This window comes from Stylophora pistillata, chromosome 5 (assembly GCF_964205215.1).
Source record: "Stylophora pistillata chromosome 5, jaStyPist1.2, whole genome shotgun sequence".
Lineage (NCBI taxonomy): Eukaryota > Metazoa > Cnidaria > Anthozoa > Scleractinia > Pocilloporidae > Stylophora > Stylophora pistillata.
The window spans coordinates 19,832,644-19,848,523 of record NC_142523.1 but is presented as its reverse complement, the minus strand read 5'-3'; the positions used below and the strand labels follow the sequence as shown (position 1 = coordinate 19,848,523).

At 39.1% G+C, this 15,880-nt stretch overlaps 1 protein-coding gene across 1 annotated transcript; it reads right to left on the bottom strand.

The window, feature by feature from the left end:
- Positions 1-3,433: 3,433 nt before the first annotated feature.
- Positions 3,434-13,645, bottom strand: LOC111346557 (uncharacterized). Its single transcript, XM_022953836.2, has 3 exons — positions 13,408-13,645; positions 6,849-7,046; positions 3,434-3,714 (listed from the first exon to the last, which is right to left on the bottom strand). Exons 1-3 carry the CDS (start codon positions 13,466-13,468, stop codon positions 3,485-3,487), a joined length of 489 nt encoding a protein of 162 aa, XP_022809571.1. The 5' UTR covers positions 13,469-13,645; the 3' UTR covers positions 3,434-3,484.
- Positions 13,646-15,880: the final 2,235 nt, after the last annotated feature.

Genomic DNA, 15,880 nt, shown 5'->3' with positions numbered 1-15,880 from the left:
GCTTCATCACTGACGTAATGATTCCATCTGATTAGATTAATCATAATGAGTGCATAAAATTGACGTATGGTGTCTTAACTTGATGATGGTACAGGACCACTCGTTAGTGCAGTACTTTCAATAGCGGGAAGTCTTATTGTAGCAAATTCCCTTAACTCTTAAATATTCAATTTCTATGAATTCTCTTTCCAAGTCGCCCTCATACTCATCAACCTGCGTTGGTTCAGTTCAAGTCCAACACTGATTTGGAATTGTGGTTCATTTGTATCGCTAAGAGACGCATAGGTTATGCTGATTGGATTAAACACACCTGTTTTAAATTCTAGTTTAGACTGGCTGCTTGTTTCGATGCGAGTGATCAAATAATGTAACAGAATGTTCAGTTCAACAGCAAAACGAATTTATTGTAGAATTTGGAAGCACCTGAGCAATCATGCTAAAACAATTATTCATCTCAGGCACAGTGCATATTGTTGAGTATTCCTTTCGACTTCGTCTCAGATTTACTGAACAATTTTCACTCGGCCTTCGGCGAATAGTTTAGTTTATTAGTTTATTTTAGTTTATTTGCTTCACCAACCGGCAGGGACACCGCAATAGCTTGTGCCAATTACTGCGGGCCCTGTAAACCCACCCATCCCACCCCAGGGGTGGACATCCAACACACAGTAATCTCTTGCGTGGGAAATTAACTGTTAAAAAATTGTTAAATAACTCATTTATGGGTTTGGACCCGACTATACACGAGGGGGATAGATCACGGCTTATACAGCAAGCCTCTTGAGAGGAAGCGAAAGATATCTTTTTTAACCGTACAAATCAAAAATTTTACACAAAACCATGTCCGGGCTCTGGTACCGAGCGAAATGGATTGATGACGTCACTAAATGACCGACCAGCAGAGTTGATTCTTTCACAAGCCTCTGTTTTAAATAAACAAAATCAATACAAAGAATTCTCAGGGAACATGTATTTGAGAACAGTGACACTGTAATAAACAAAATTGGTGCGTTCTTGGTTTTTCGTTGCTTAAATTGCATGAAACAAAAGTGTCCTTGTCATTCAGCAAAAAAAAAAAAAAAAAAAAAAAAAAAGAATTGCAGTGAAGAGTGTTCGGGAGTGACATGGATAAGTATAAGGTTTCTGATGCCATATTATTAATCCTAAAACTTCTCTGTCAGGAATTCCATTTCGCATGTGTCATAAATTAAGAAGCGGTCTTTTGCGAATAATGTCTTTTTTTTTAGAACATATTTTATCAGTGACCAATTTATGGGATAGAACGAGAGAAGACATATTAGAGAGAACTTTTCCGGAATGCAGTTGGTAAAAATTCCTCGTAAGGCATTTACATTTGGTGGCCAAAATGTTTTCTCGTTTCTCTGCGAACTTTGCCTATTTCAGAAGCCTGGAGGGCTAGATGGACCCTAACACACTACTGAAATGCATAAACTCTGAAACAAATCTATCTCTAATTTTGAAAACAACTCTCAAGCGTACCCTTAATAAAGATAAGCTGGAAAAATAATTTTAGACCTTGCATCCGTTATCCTTTTGTACAAAGCCACCAGCAAACAAAATGTTTACCCCAACAGTCCATTTTACAGTTGCGTGCTTGGTTGCCAAGCCCTTAAACAGGAATGAGGCTAAGGGTGACCTTGTTATGATACAGACGTTGTATCATAACAAGGTCACATAAGCGTGTATGTTTTTGACAAAGATACACGCTTATGGTATCCAAGGCCCACTCCTGTCTTGGCTCAGATGTTTTCTTACCAATCGATACCAGCGCGTTGTTCTACGGGGACATCTCTCATCTTGGACTTTAGTTTTGTCTGGTGTGCCTCAAGGAACCGTGCTGGGGCCGATTTTATTTCTCATTTATATTAATTATATTTCAAGAAACATAATGTCAAACACAAAACTCTGGCAAATAACTGGCAAATAAATGCGAAACGATGCGCATTCTAAAATGAATGATTTCTCAAGTTCTCAATACTATCTATGTGGTAACCAGTTGAAAGCTGTATCAGAAGTTAAAGATCTCGGAATCTACATTACTTCGAACTTGTCGTGGAGTATGCAAGCCAACAATTGCGCAAACAGGGCAAACAGTGTACTTGGATTCGTAAGGCGAACGGTGGGTCCTAAAAACCCTGAACTGTTTTCTAAACTTTATAAAAGCCTAGTCCGTCCGATACTCGAGTACTGCTCCCCAGTTTGGGGTCCGCACCTCAAAAAAGACTCAAACACCTTGGAGAAGGTACAACGTAGAGCATCCAAATGTGCCCTTGGAAAAATTGGGCAAGACATGACCTACGAAGAGCGCTTAAAACATTTTAAATGGCCAACACTTTAGCAAGGAAGATTATTCTCGTCACTTACCGAGTGTTATAAGACAATAAATAGACTTAATGGACTTGATCCCTCGGCATTTTTCACGTTTGCACACGATTTTCGGCCTTTAAGAGCCAATCACAGTTTTAAACTTAAGTTTGCATCAGCGAGCTTAAATATTTTCAAATATTCATTTTTATACGTATAATAATAGTTAGAATAATCTGCCAAAGGAAATCGCTGGGGTGGCAAATTTGAATATTTTTAAGAATAGACTGCGAAGTCACCTCATAAATTTTGCTAGTTAACACTAAGTTCTTATTTTTGTTGTATTATCTATATAGTTGTATCTAAATTAATGTCGTAATCGATTTTATTATCAGGAGATAAACCAGAAAGGGATAACCTCTTTTATCTCCTTTTCACTTTTTATTGATTGTGAATAAACATTTATTATTATTATTATAATTGTAACTTTTCACATGTAAAATACTTTGTTATCATGCTAGATACTGGTCTCTATCACAACAAGGTGACCTTCAGCCTCACTCCAAATCAAAGGCTTGGTATCCAAGTGCACAACTGTAAAAGAGCCTATTAGAAGTACTGTAATCTGGGGTCAATTCAGTAAAATTTTGCACTTGTAGAGTACATTCAACATCGCGTCAACATGTCACGCAATGGTCACACACTGAAAGCGTTTTATTTGACGTCAATATTGTGGCAAAAAACACAAATCGGTGGTGGTTTAGCGTTGCCTTTCATCGACAACGGTGGTCACAGCGGTCAAAATTTGTTGTGGACTCACTCGGTTGCGCCTCGTGAGTCCACAACAATTTGACCACTTTGATGACGAATATCGTTGTCGATATTAGTACAGACAACGCTAAACCACCGTCGATTTAGTTAATTTAAAATTGAGCGAAAACCAAAAGACGCAAAGCAAAAGCAAAAGAAAAATCATTACTCACATGCTGTAAAAGAGCTTCTCAAAAAGTATTAATGTCCCACACCATCGTCGTTCTTGATGTAATCAGGTACAAACACATGTTACATTTATTACTGTTTACATCATTAAATATTTTCTTCAAGAAGATAGCTTTGTTTAAAAATTTAATTTGAATCAAAAGAAATGCAAAAGCAGGTCTTAGTTGGAGCCTAAAATCTTCGACAGAATTAAGGCAGACGAAAAAGCTCCGAAGCTCAAAGCAGGCCCCAGTACAGCGCTGGATGGCGTAGAGGTGGTGGATGGTTTAAAGGCAGTGGATGGTTTGGTGGATGGTTTGATGATGGTGGACTGGCCTTCATTATTGCACAGTTCACCTTGGCAACAGACGAAGCTGCATTCTGTTCCATTAGGTTTCACTGAATTGCAAGCTGTGGATCAAAAATAGTCCTCGTTAAATGTTTATAAATGTGCAACTTAATATCTGCTACGTACCTAGTTCGAGGTTCTCACTGTAAATTACGGATGGTTTTTTCGCTCGGATTTATGGCTCAAGTACGAAGCGTGCAACAATTAACATATCTCTGGTTTCACTGAGGTAGAAAGGTAAAAAATCAAATCAAACAAACTTTTGAATTTGGCGGGCCGTGCATTGAAACTCGACCCGTTAAATTGACCCACTGTAGCGGACGTACTAACGTAGGAGCTTATCTAAAATGACGTTTAACAGAAACATCAACATGTTGATGTTTTAAGACAAGTAAGGTTTCATCCAGCTTTTTTATACATCTTGATGAATCATTGTGATGAGCCAGAGTATTATTCGCAGACTAGAAGATGGAGCCCCCTCAAAAATTTGAAATTGTCAACTCCGCGTACCTCACAGAAAGTAACAAATTCAAATAAAATAAATTTCTAAATTTTCTCGGGCTTCATATTTGCAATTACTCGGACTGTAGCACGCCTTAAAGGATCATTGCTTTACTTTATTTTCATCTACAGATAACAGAACATTGTGAAAAGAGTCTTCTCTTCTCCGATGTTCCTCAGTGCTATTCACTGTTTTTTTGTGGGACTATCTTAGTTGTTCGGCATTCGCACTCCATTTCACAGTGTAGTTCTTTCCTTTCGTGATTTCTACTTTCTAACCACTACCAAATTATGTTTTCAGTTTTTTCCGTGACATTACGAACGACAGCAGAAGACTGTAAACATCTCATAATCATTTCAGGATTGCGGGCGATCCAAAACAAAAGTTTTCCAAGCAGAAATATCGTAATAGGCGTGATCGGCGCATCCTGGAACTGAAAGGAAAATCTTTTTTTTTAAAAGAGAGCATTCTACCGTTTAAGTAATCAAATTATGTAGATACGAATATACAATCTTTTCAGTTCTTGCCGTCACACTACAAAAGACGATAAAAATATCAAAATAAATTGACAATGGAATCAACCATGAAAGCTTTTCCTTGCAGAAATATCTCAATAGGTGTGATATGTCAATCAAAGAGGCTTAAAGAAACTATTTTCTATGAAAGAGAGCATTTTACTGTTCAATCAGCGACTTATGCCGGAAAGAGCCGCTAAATTTGCGAAGTTATGGAAGGGTGAATCGGTGGAATGGCGGGATATCTTCAAGACCAGAATACCTTGCTGTTTCAAAAAATGGAATTGCAATTAATATAGAAAATGAAAAGAAGTATAGTAATCACTCGAGCCCATTGGTGACAAGAGGCTTTGGAACTAGCACTGGGCCCTTTAAATTATCATTCTATCACTATCGTTATCATTATCATTATTGCTGATGTTGTCATTTGTTACCATTTAATTATTGGTTGAATGTCAGTGGGACAATATATATATGAATCACTACCTTTTAGCATCATGATAGAACCTCTAGTTCTTTTCAATGTATACTATAACTTATAAAAACTTCCGTCCGGTAAGCAATCTAACATTCATCTCCAAGATCGTCGAAAAGGCGGTTCTTTCTCAATTGTTTAAGCACTGTGAATACAATGCTCCTCTGCCGAAGTTACAATCAGGGTTTAGAAGATTTCACTCTACCGAAACTGCCTTGCTTAAGGTTCAAAGTGATATTCTTATGTCAATGGACCATCAGGAAATTACGCTTCTTGTGCTACTGGATCTAAGCGCTGCTTTTGATACAATCGATCATCAGATTCTCCTTAATGTTCTTGAAAGCGATTTTGGAATCATTGGCTCCGCCCATAAATGGTTTGCGTCTTATCTGTCTGGCCGAAAACAACGTGTTCTCATAAACGATCGAACATCAGATGATTTTCATTTGAACTGCGGTGTCCCACAAGGCAGCTGTATGGGTCCTATTTTATTCATATTATACATATCTCGACTATATCACGTGATCGCTAACCATCTCCCCTCTGCTCACGGATATGCCGATGATACACAACTTTATCTGTCGTTTAGACCCAATGACATATCTTCGCAAGACCACGCCATAGCTGCTCTTGAAGCCTGCATTTCGGATGTCCGCTCATGGTTGATTTATAATCGCCTGTTAATTAACGATTCTAAAACCGAATTCTTAGTTGTTGGTTCCCGCCATCAATTATCAAAAATCGCAATTGATTCCATCACAGTCGGTAATTCTACCATTCAGCCTCTCAACAGTGTTCGAAACCTGGGTTCCTGGTTTGACTCCAATATGTCCATGTCCATTCACATTGGTAAGATCTGCAGCAAAGCTTTTCATGGATTGTATAAAATTCGCCAAATTAGGAAATTCCTCAGTCCTGAGTCCACGAAGACTCTTGTTCACGCATTTGTGACTTCGCATTTAGACTATTGCAACTCCCTTTTATTTGGCGTACCCAAGTACCAGACAGAGCGTCTTCAGAAGGTGCTTAACGCCGCTGCTCGACTAATTTTTAGGATTCCCAAGTTTCACCACATCTCGTCCGCCTTATATAATCTTCACTGGCTTCCTGTGGCTTATCGCGTTCATTTTAAGTTGTTACTTTTAATTTATAAAGCTTTAAATAACCAAGGCCCACTATACATAAAAGAATTTCTGCAGCCACACAGTGTCAAGGGTCATCAGCTACGTTCCTGCGATCAGGGTCTCCTTAAGGTCCCAAGAACTAACTTTAAGACCTTTGGTGATCGTGCCTTTGCCCGTTCTGGACCTTTTTTGTGGAACGAGCTGCCGCTTGAAATTCGAAACAGTCCAAGTGTAACGATTTTTAAGTCAAAGCTTAAGACACATCTATTCAAGCTGGCTTACAGTTTGTTTTGATATTTTGTCGTTTATCATTTTAATACTTGTAGCTAATAATGTTGTAAAGCGCTTTAGAATATTTTATAATTTTAGCGCTTTAGAAATGTAAATTATTATTATTATTATTATACCAGTAGCCGTATGCAGTCTTTAACTGTCTATTTTTGAGATGTATTGACAGTAAGGCATACAGGAAATAGTTCTGCCATTTGGATCAACATACGAGTTGTGTACCTTTAAGGGAAATGCAGAACTGCAGAAGTGTGAGTCTTAGGATAGGGATGTACATCATTGCAATACTTACGAATTTTTTGCGCACTACAGAACTGGCTCGTTGAACAATTTCTTAACTCAATTTTTTGTTGTCCAATGGTATACTTAATTGTAAAACATCTGTCAAATGTCGGAGGGCAAGTGAATTTTGGAATAATGTCGGCTGCGCAGCTTGTTCCCTCTGGAATCTCCGGAGCGTTGTTGCAATTGTAACACTGAAGTGACAAAGCTGTAGGTTTGGTGAAAGAAAGTAATACAAGGTTAGGAGAGATTGATAAGACTCTAGAGAATGCAACATCGTCTTACTGACCATACGAACACACACGGTAATTAACCAGAAGGTTGTAAGTTAAACGAGCAAAATGGAGGCTGGAAATACCTGATAATCATCGTTCTTCATCGAGGGACTAAAGCTACTTAGACTACGAGCAGTTTCTCCTTTTCATCGAAGTCTGTCGCGCGAGTCAAAAAACATCAGTGAAAAAAATTGCTGTTAGCGCGCCGCAGGGAACTCTTGGAGTGACGCCGATCCGCTGCGGGTACTTTAAGACTATTCAAGCTCCTCAACCATGCAACTTCGTTCCCAGGGTCTCTCATCTTCCTGCCCTCTCCTCGCTCGCTCCAGGGGGATGGGAAGATGAGAGGCCCTGGGAACGAGATCGCTCAACCATGAAGCTCCTGCGGAGTATCAGCGTCACTCCAAGAGTTCCCCGCAGCGCAGTTTTTTCACTGATTCTTTATTTGACTCGCGAGACAGACTTATGCCGAAAAGGCGGGAATACTCGTAGTCTAAAAGCTACTAATATTTATAAGCCCGCAGTCTTTTGACGTGATATGATGTATAGCTCTCTGTCTCTGTCCCTTTTTATGATACCTCATGACGAATAATGAGCCCGGTAAACTTTAACAGTTGTTTTCAAAATATGTATTAGATTTCCTGAGGTACGCGCGTAAGTCTATGTCTAAGTGCGTTTGTTGTCACTACGTCGTTTTAGTGGCTTTGAAAGGGTTTTCTTCAACTGACTTGCTTTAGCACCTTAAAGAGTATTCAATTGTCTATGATATTTTAAAAGGTGTTCTTCCAGGGAATATGGCCGAGTCTTGAAAGACATGGTTACTGTAGTATTTGACCTATCGTACTAGTGAATATAATTATACAATGATGTAATCTAGTTGGTACCACGTGATCATGTATGTAATTTCTATATCCTCGTAAGTATTGTGTAATATCAGACAGATCGAATAAACATGTGATTGAGATGTCACGTCTCGATTTCTCTATATTGGAAACCCATTTATTAGTCGTTAACAACACGACAGTTACTTTTGCAAATTTACCTGCCACTCTCGCTAAGGGCGGTCCTCTCGACCTCCTGTCCAAAAGAATTTTCCTTAGTTTTTTTCCCATGAATAGGATTTAGGACACATATTTTAAAAATAATTTGGTTGTTTACCAATTCTCTTTTTCCTGCCTCGCCACAAGCGAAAATTGACTTTTGACTAGACCACCAGTGTAGATAACGATCGAAAGTGTAAATTTCACAGCTTTTGTCTAGCGTGCTGCGACTGTAATAGTGTAGCTCACGGAATTCTCTCTTGCTTCAGGTTACAAGTTATATTCAGTCAGTTCAGAGAAAAAATATGGAGACTTTACTTGAAATCCTTTTCATATCAGTGTAATCAGAAGACATCCCTCCCTTCAACCTTAATTTGCATATCAAAAATTAACCAATTTAAAAGAAAAAAATTCTCAAAATGCAGGCGTAAATCGATCTGAAATGACATATCGGAGGATGGTTTTTACACCTATGAGGTCTCCGATTGTCTCAAACCTTCGGGTATCTCTTTAGCTTTCATTCACCCTTATATGCATAGCTTTATATGCATAGCTTTATATGCATAGCTTTCATTCACCCTTATATGCATAGCTTTATATGCATAGCTTTATATGCATAGCTTTATATGCATAGCTTTCATTCACCCTTATATGCATAGCTTTATATGCATAGCTTTATATGCATAGCTTTATATGCATAGCTTTCATTCACCCTTATATGCATAGCTTTATATGCATAGCTTTATATGCATAGCTTTATATGCATAGCTTTCATTCACCCTTATATGCATAGCTTTATATGCATAGCTTTATATGCATAGCTTTATATGCATAGCTTTCATTCACCCTTATATGCATAGCTTTATATGCATAGCTTTATATGCATAGCTTTATATGCATAGCTTTCATTCACCCTTATATGCATAGCTTTATATGCATAGCTTTCATTCACCCTTATATGCATAGCTCGAAAAAATGACCAAGATATGTCTTTGACCGCTCAAACTTCGTTTGTCATGATTTTCTTCGTAACGTATTTCAGGTTTTCATAACAACCGGATGGAAAATAAATTGCGAGGTGTCCTAAAACGTTGGATAAACATGATCAGTCGTAACGCTTGAATGACTTACGAAGTAAACAAAGGCGATAGGAAGGCGCTTCCTCGATGATTTTCCTTGAATCAGGTCGAGAGCCACGTTCAGAGGGGAGAAGATCAAAACTAAACAATCCAATTAGGCATTCTGGCACACAAACAGGTTAAAATACATGTACGTTGCGGTACCATTTACAAAACAACCTTCTGCAAGAATTCTTGCAGTTTCACAGCTACTGGGCTTTGGCACACGAATGAAATCAACAGGCCCTCCTTTCTGAACATTTGCTGCCATCACAAGAGATTCTATATTGTTACAGTCCACAACGTTCTTGAGGGACAAGCTAAATCCTTCCCTGCCACCAAACCCGGCCTGGTCGCTGGGAAGGATTGAGCTCGTCCCCCAAGAACGTTGTGAACTGTAACAACGTAAAATCCCTTGTCCATCTGTTTCATGACTTGTTTCGTGGGTATGTAAATTGCAACTAAAAAGTAGTTGATGCAACGAATTAGAACGAAAGTTAGTGGACTGAATTAAAGGAATTGGGGATGGTATATGAGCTTACATTTGTCTACCCCCCTGTTCAATATTGTTAATGGGGTGAAGGTTCAAGCATGCCTCGATCCAGCCTCCTCGCTTTAGCTGAGTCTGTTACCCACGTGTTTGTTTAGAACAGAGGAGAGATTCTTCAGTTATTTATACGTTTTGAGAATTTATCCTACAAAATTTTCTAAGTGTTTCATGGAAAGCAAAGATTGTGGTGGCTGCGGGTATCTAAGAGTTTCAGCCCCAAAATCTTGCCAGGACGACGTATTAAGTCATTTTAAGTACTACCATATATCCAGCGAAATCCTAAAGTACGAGTTAATTTTCTTTCGTTTTGGCTACGAAATTGGAAAATAAAATTAGATCTATTGTTTTTCCACGTTCTCATTGCCGTCGCCGTCGTAGTTTGCTTAAAGTCCCTATTATGAGGAAAGTAGAGGACAACGGCCTTGAGATTATGTCATATGTTCATCGTTTTGAGAGCTGAGCCTTCCTACGCGTAGAAAGGAAGTCAAAATTAAGCGCATCAATAATTTCAGCGTTTTCCACAATTTTGTCTATGAAAAGGATGGTCTTAGTCTCTCAAAATCCTATGAGGTCGGCACGGGCAAATGAATACCATTGTCAGAGCTCATCCTTGAGAAGCAAGGCCCCTTTATGTTAAGGGAAGTTGAGAATCATGGTTTCTTCGCCGCAGCACCACAGGCCATAAACCAGAATCGCAATCATAGCCAAAGTTCTAGCGATAATAAAGAGGACATGCTATTTCACTGCCCAGAACAAGGATGCTGCTCTGAGTTCACTTATTCAGAAGAACTCTAAGATCATGTGCACCTCAGGGAGCACAGCAAGAAAGAACCATCAGAGAGCCTTAGACTTGAAAATTTCCTCCCTAACTTTTGAATCAAAGAAAGCAACACCCGAAGTGACGGGTGAAGTTGAACTGACTAAAGTGTGTAAGTTGGGCTGGGTTCTTCAGAAACCGAAGGCAGAGGAACAAGATTCACCTAGAAAGTGAAAGGATATATTCCAAGTAGGTTTCGAACCGGTAAAAGAGTAGCAGGAAAAGCCGATCCTGCGCAATGCAAGTTGCGGCGGAAATGAGAAAGGCGAGAGAGGCAGATCGTACACGAAAATTCACCAGAAATGAAGGGCTAACGAAGAGCCAGGTTCAAAGCCTCCTCACGAGGCTTTCTGCTTTGACACGAAGAAAATCCACAGTCCCGAAAGATCCAGAGCAGGATGCAAACGACGATGATGACGACGACGACGAAAGTTTCATCAAAGAAGAAAGCGGTTACCTTGAACACGAAGCAAGGAAAAAGGATGTTGCGGATGTTACACGTCATTAAATTTAAAAAGTAATGATGTGAACATCCAAGAAGTTTTCACAGTCAAATACTTAGATGTCACTTTTGACTCAAATTTGACTTGGAAAAGTGTTAATGAACTCTGCCTAAAACTATCGAAAACTGTAGGCATCTTTTAAAATTCAAGGTTCTATGTTAATTTTGATATACTTAGTATGCTTTACTTTTCCCTAATCTACCCTTTTCTTACTTATGTTATTTATGTTTGGGGTCTTGCATACCCAGCCTATCTAAAACCAGTAACTACTTTGCAGAAACGAGTCGTCAGAATAATGACTTTTTCTAACCCTAGATCTCATTCTGAGCCATTGCTGATTAGGGAGGTGCGTTCGACCATTTGGAACAAGCAAGGACACCAACACGCGAGGCGTAACGTGAAACTCGACTCCCGGCAGAAACAATGCCCATGGTCGATAGAAATGACGTTATTCACCTCTGAATAATTTTTCAGGGGGGTCCAAATTGGTGTCAATGGATACATAGTCCAAAAATGTCGATTTCGATTGCATTATGAACGCGTTCTTTGCCGAACGCAGTAACCAGAGATGTATCATGTTACCAGCATTTGCACCACAAGACATATCAATTAATTAGCATGATCACGCAACGCAATATTTTCCTGGCTGGTCTTGATAGTCGCAGGAAAAGGTTAAAAAATCTCTAATAATGGCAGCAAATGTTCAGAAAGGAGGGCCTGTTGATTGCATTCGTGTGCTAAGCCTCGGTAGAAACTACAAGAATTCTTGCAGAAGGTTGTTTTGTAACTGACACCCGTAACGCACATGTATTTTAACTTGTTTCTGAGTCGTTTTAAGCTACACAGTATGTCTGCAATGACCAGAATTAATTTTTATCTTCTCTACTCTGTACGTGGCTCTTGACCTGATTCAAAGAAAATAATCGAGGAAGCGCCTTCCGATCGCCTTTGTTTACTTTGTAAGTCATGCAAGTATTACGACTGATCATGTTTATGCAACGTTTTAGGACAACTCGTAAATTATTTTCCATCCAATTGTTATGAAACCGGAAACACTTTACGAAGAAAATTGGTCATTTTTCAGAATTATACAAATAAGCTTTGACACGGGTGGGATTAAGTAAAGGCACTGATTTACATTGTTTTCAAGATATGGTGGATGAAAGCTAGGGAGATACACGCAGGTTCGATCGAGGCAATCGGTCACCTTACTGGTGTATAAACTATCCTCCGATATGTTATTTCAGCCCGATTCACGCCTGCATTTTGAGAATTCATTCTTGTAAATTGGTTAATTTTTAATATGCAAATTAAGGTCGAAGGGAAGCCTCTTCTAATCACGCTGATATAAATAGGATTTCAAGGGAAGTTTTCATATTTTGTCTGTGAACTGACTAAATATAGCTCGTAACCTGATGCAAGAGAGAATTCCGTGAGCTACACTTTTACAGTCGCAGCGCGCGAGACAAAAGCCATGAAATTTACACTTTCAATCGTTGTCTACACTGTTGGTCTGGCGAAAAGTCAATTATCGCTTGTGGCGAGACAAAAAAAAAAGAAAAAAAGAATTGGCAAATAATCAAACTATTGTTGAAATATGCGCCCTAAACCCTTTTCATAGGAAAAAAATTAAGGAAAATTCTTTTTGGAGGGGAAGTCGAGAGGACCGCTCTTAGCGAGAGTGGTACTTACTAGTAGAATTTTTTTTCGGTTTAAACAAAAGCAGTTCTTATTTTCTGGAATGACGTTTAACTGCTTTTTTTTTTCTTTTTTCTAGCTACTATTCACATTGTCAGTTAAGCTTGTCACGGATATGTTTCCCAAAGACAAAGTTTAATTCTCGTGATTCTAGAATAAACACCAAGCCACCTTTACGTGGCGTTTTTTTTCGTAGCCTAAAGTTTATTAAGGACTGTGGCCAAGTGATACTTTAGAGCGCTCTACACAAAATAAGAGTGACCGCAAGACATCGTCTTGATTCAATGAATTGTCATTGTTTCATGGAAAATCTCTGTACGTGACTACAGCAGTTTTGTCAGCGCTGTACTCAAGTTCTCTCTACAAAGTACAACTACTTGGATTCGATCCCACAAAATGTTACATGGGTATCCGAAAGCAAATGCAAGTGAGAGTTGTGGGCGCCAGTCAAGCTTTAATTTCGACGAAAAGATAATGGAACAAATGAGTGAAACAGTTTTTCCTTTTAGCTAAAGTAGCGGAACGTTAACTCAAACGTACGCAGCTCAAAATTATTAATCTAACTCACCCGTTGGCATTATGAAAACAACCAGGGCAGCGACAAAGACGAGAAGATACGGAGTTGCCATGATTCGTGCGTAAGAGTCTAAGGGGGCCTCTCTTAGTTAGTGAAACCTGGGTGTGATCTCTACAGTTCTTCTGGCAGCCAATGTAATGATAAGACAAGGCTCCGCTATTTCTAAACCACTGGGCATACCAAGTGACTGGAGTTGTTGACGTTACCTGTGAGGAAATAATACTCAAATGTGCTTGGACACGGATACCAATGACCTCAAAAGGTCGAGGTGGAATTATTTTGCGTATTTACGTGACGAGAAAAAATACCGTAAGTGAGAAATTTTCGAAATTGATATCATTTCCAAGCGAAAGGAAAAAGAAATACGAAGAAGAGGCAAGTAGAAGATTCGTATAAATTACAAACCACAAAATATGATATAGCGGCAATATTGAAATTAACAAAGATCAGGGATGGCCAAGAATAACAAAGATCAGAGTTGATTGCGAAATAACATCAAAAATGAGTTCGGTCAGGAGCGTGGCTCGATAAGACAGGGACTCTAATAAGACACTGATGAACTAAGAAGGTGCTGAGACGAATAAGAATTGAAAGACTATTTTATATTTGCCAATGCATGAACCTGGTTAAAGTAATAAGCAAACCTCAAACGAATTTAATCTTGGTGTTCGTACTGGTTCGACCTTCATAACATCCGTAATTTAGACTCCATTTTTTAAAGTTTATTCTTACTACGTGCGATGCGAGAGACACTGAAAAATATGAAGTGAGGACAGATTTTGGCGGACTAACTTTAACTCCCATTCACGCGTCTCCAACAAAGCAAATACGCTTATGGACCACTCTAATCGAGTTAACACCTCAAATAGCAATGGTCACGCACTGAAAACGTTTCAATTGACGTCGATATTGTGGTAAACAAAAATCGATAGTGGTTTAGCCTTGTCTGTACTCTTATCGGCAACGGTAATTACAGGGGTCCAAATTTGTTGCCGACTTACTCGGTTGCAGCTGGTGAGTCTACAATAATTCGACCACTTTGAAGGCGAATGTCGTTGTCGGTACTAGTACGGACAATGCTAAACCACTATCGATTTAAAAATTTGAAACTAAAGGAAATTCAAAGAAGCGAAACAAAAAAAACAAAAACAGTAGCCCCATGCTGTAAAAGACCTTTATTAAAATATCAAAGTCCAAAACCATCGTCGTTCTGGAACTACACTATGGTGGCCGAGAACTGCCATTAAACATATTCAAATTTATAGGAATTATTTTTGTTATTTTTTTTAAATTTCGATTTATTTCTCATTTTTCTTTTTAAAATAAAAGCAAGTGAAAGTAAAATGTAAAATAGAAATAAAATGAAACCAAAGATAAATGAAATGAAATCAAAATTAAACACTACCCGGCCGAGCGCTGCCACTAGTTTTTTTTTTTTTTTTTTTTTTTTCGCGGCAGGAAAAAAAAATTGTTCGTGGCCGAACGCTGCCACATGGCCGAGGGCTGCCAAACAAACCCCGAATTCCTTGCAGGATGCCTTTCCAATATTTTAGTATGGCAGATGCCGCGTGGAAAAAGTTAAAAGAGAAAGTGACTGCGAAAAGAGGGAAGAAGCGTGATGTAGGAGATACAACGCATAAATTAATTAAAGGAAAGGAGCTGTATAATAATAACTGTCGAATTCAATGAAGAAAAAGAGGCGTTTGCTCACGGTGGATTTCGCATTGCATACAAAGTAACCACAAAGCACCTACAGTTCAAGGGGACTATCTGGGTCATTAAAAGATACCTTCCTGATGCTGTGAAGGGAATGAATGACATTGGGCAAACTGTCCAACAACACACCCAAAAGGCGGTTCAGATGCATCTTCTTGCAAGGAATTTTGCTCGCCAGTTGGAACAAAAAATAATTGAAAAACATGCTATTGATGCATTTGGAGAGGTCCTAAGGTATAGAAAGATCTACTACGGTGAAGAGGATAAAGGAGAATTTGTGACTGTGAAGGAGTTTATTGATGGACAGTTTACCAAGTACTTAAACAACACTGGTGATTGTTGTGTCGAGGAAACAGAGTTGAAGCCTAAAATCTTCGGTAGAATTAAGGCAGACAAAAAGGCCCGAAACTCAAAGCAGGCCCCAGTACAGCGCTGGATGGTTTAGAGGTAATGGACGGTTTAAAGGCGGTGGATCGTCAGTTAAAGGCGGTGGATCGTTCAGAGGTGGTGGATGGTTTATCGGAGGTGAACTGGCCTCCATCATTGCACAGGTCATCTTGGTAACAGTCAACAATGCATTGCCTTCCCATTTGTTTGTGCTCACTGCAAGCTACGGATTAAAAGATAGCTCATTTAATTTACATAATTGTGCACGTACTTAGTTCGGGGTCCTTGCTATAACGGTTCCCGACGGTTTTTTCGCTCGGATTTATGGTCCAAGCGCGAGGCGTGAGATGATCAGCATACC

What these genes read in the sequence shown, in the direction of transcription:
- LOC111346557 (XM_022953836.2), bottom strand. Translation starts at nt 13,468, where the DNA reads ATGGCAACTCCGTATCTTCTCGTCTTTGTCGCTGCCCTGGTTGTTTTC. An exon ending in TGTTTTCATAATGCCAACGG is followed by an intron (nt 7,047 to 13,407) that starts GTGAGTTAGATT and finishes CCAAACCTACAG; the next exon opens with CTTTGTCACTTCAGTGTTAC. An exon ending in CTGTAGTGCGCAAAAAATTC is followed by an intron (nt 3,715 to 6,848) that starts GTAAGTATTGCA and finishes TTTGATCCACAG; the next exon opens with CTTGCAATTCAGTGAAACCT.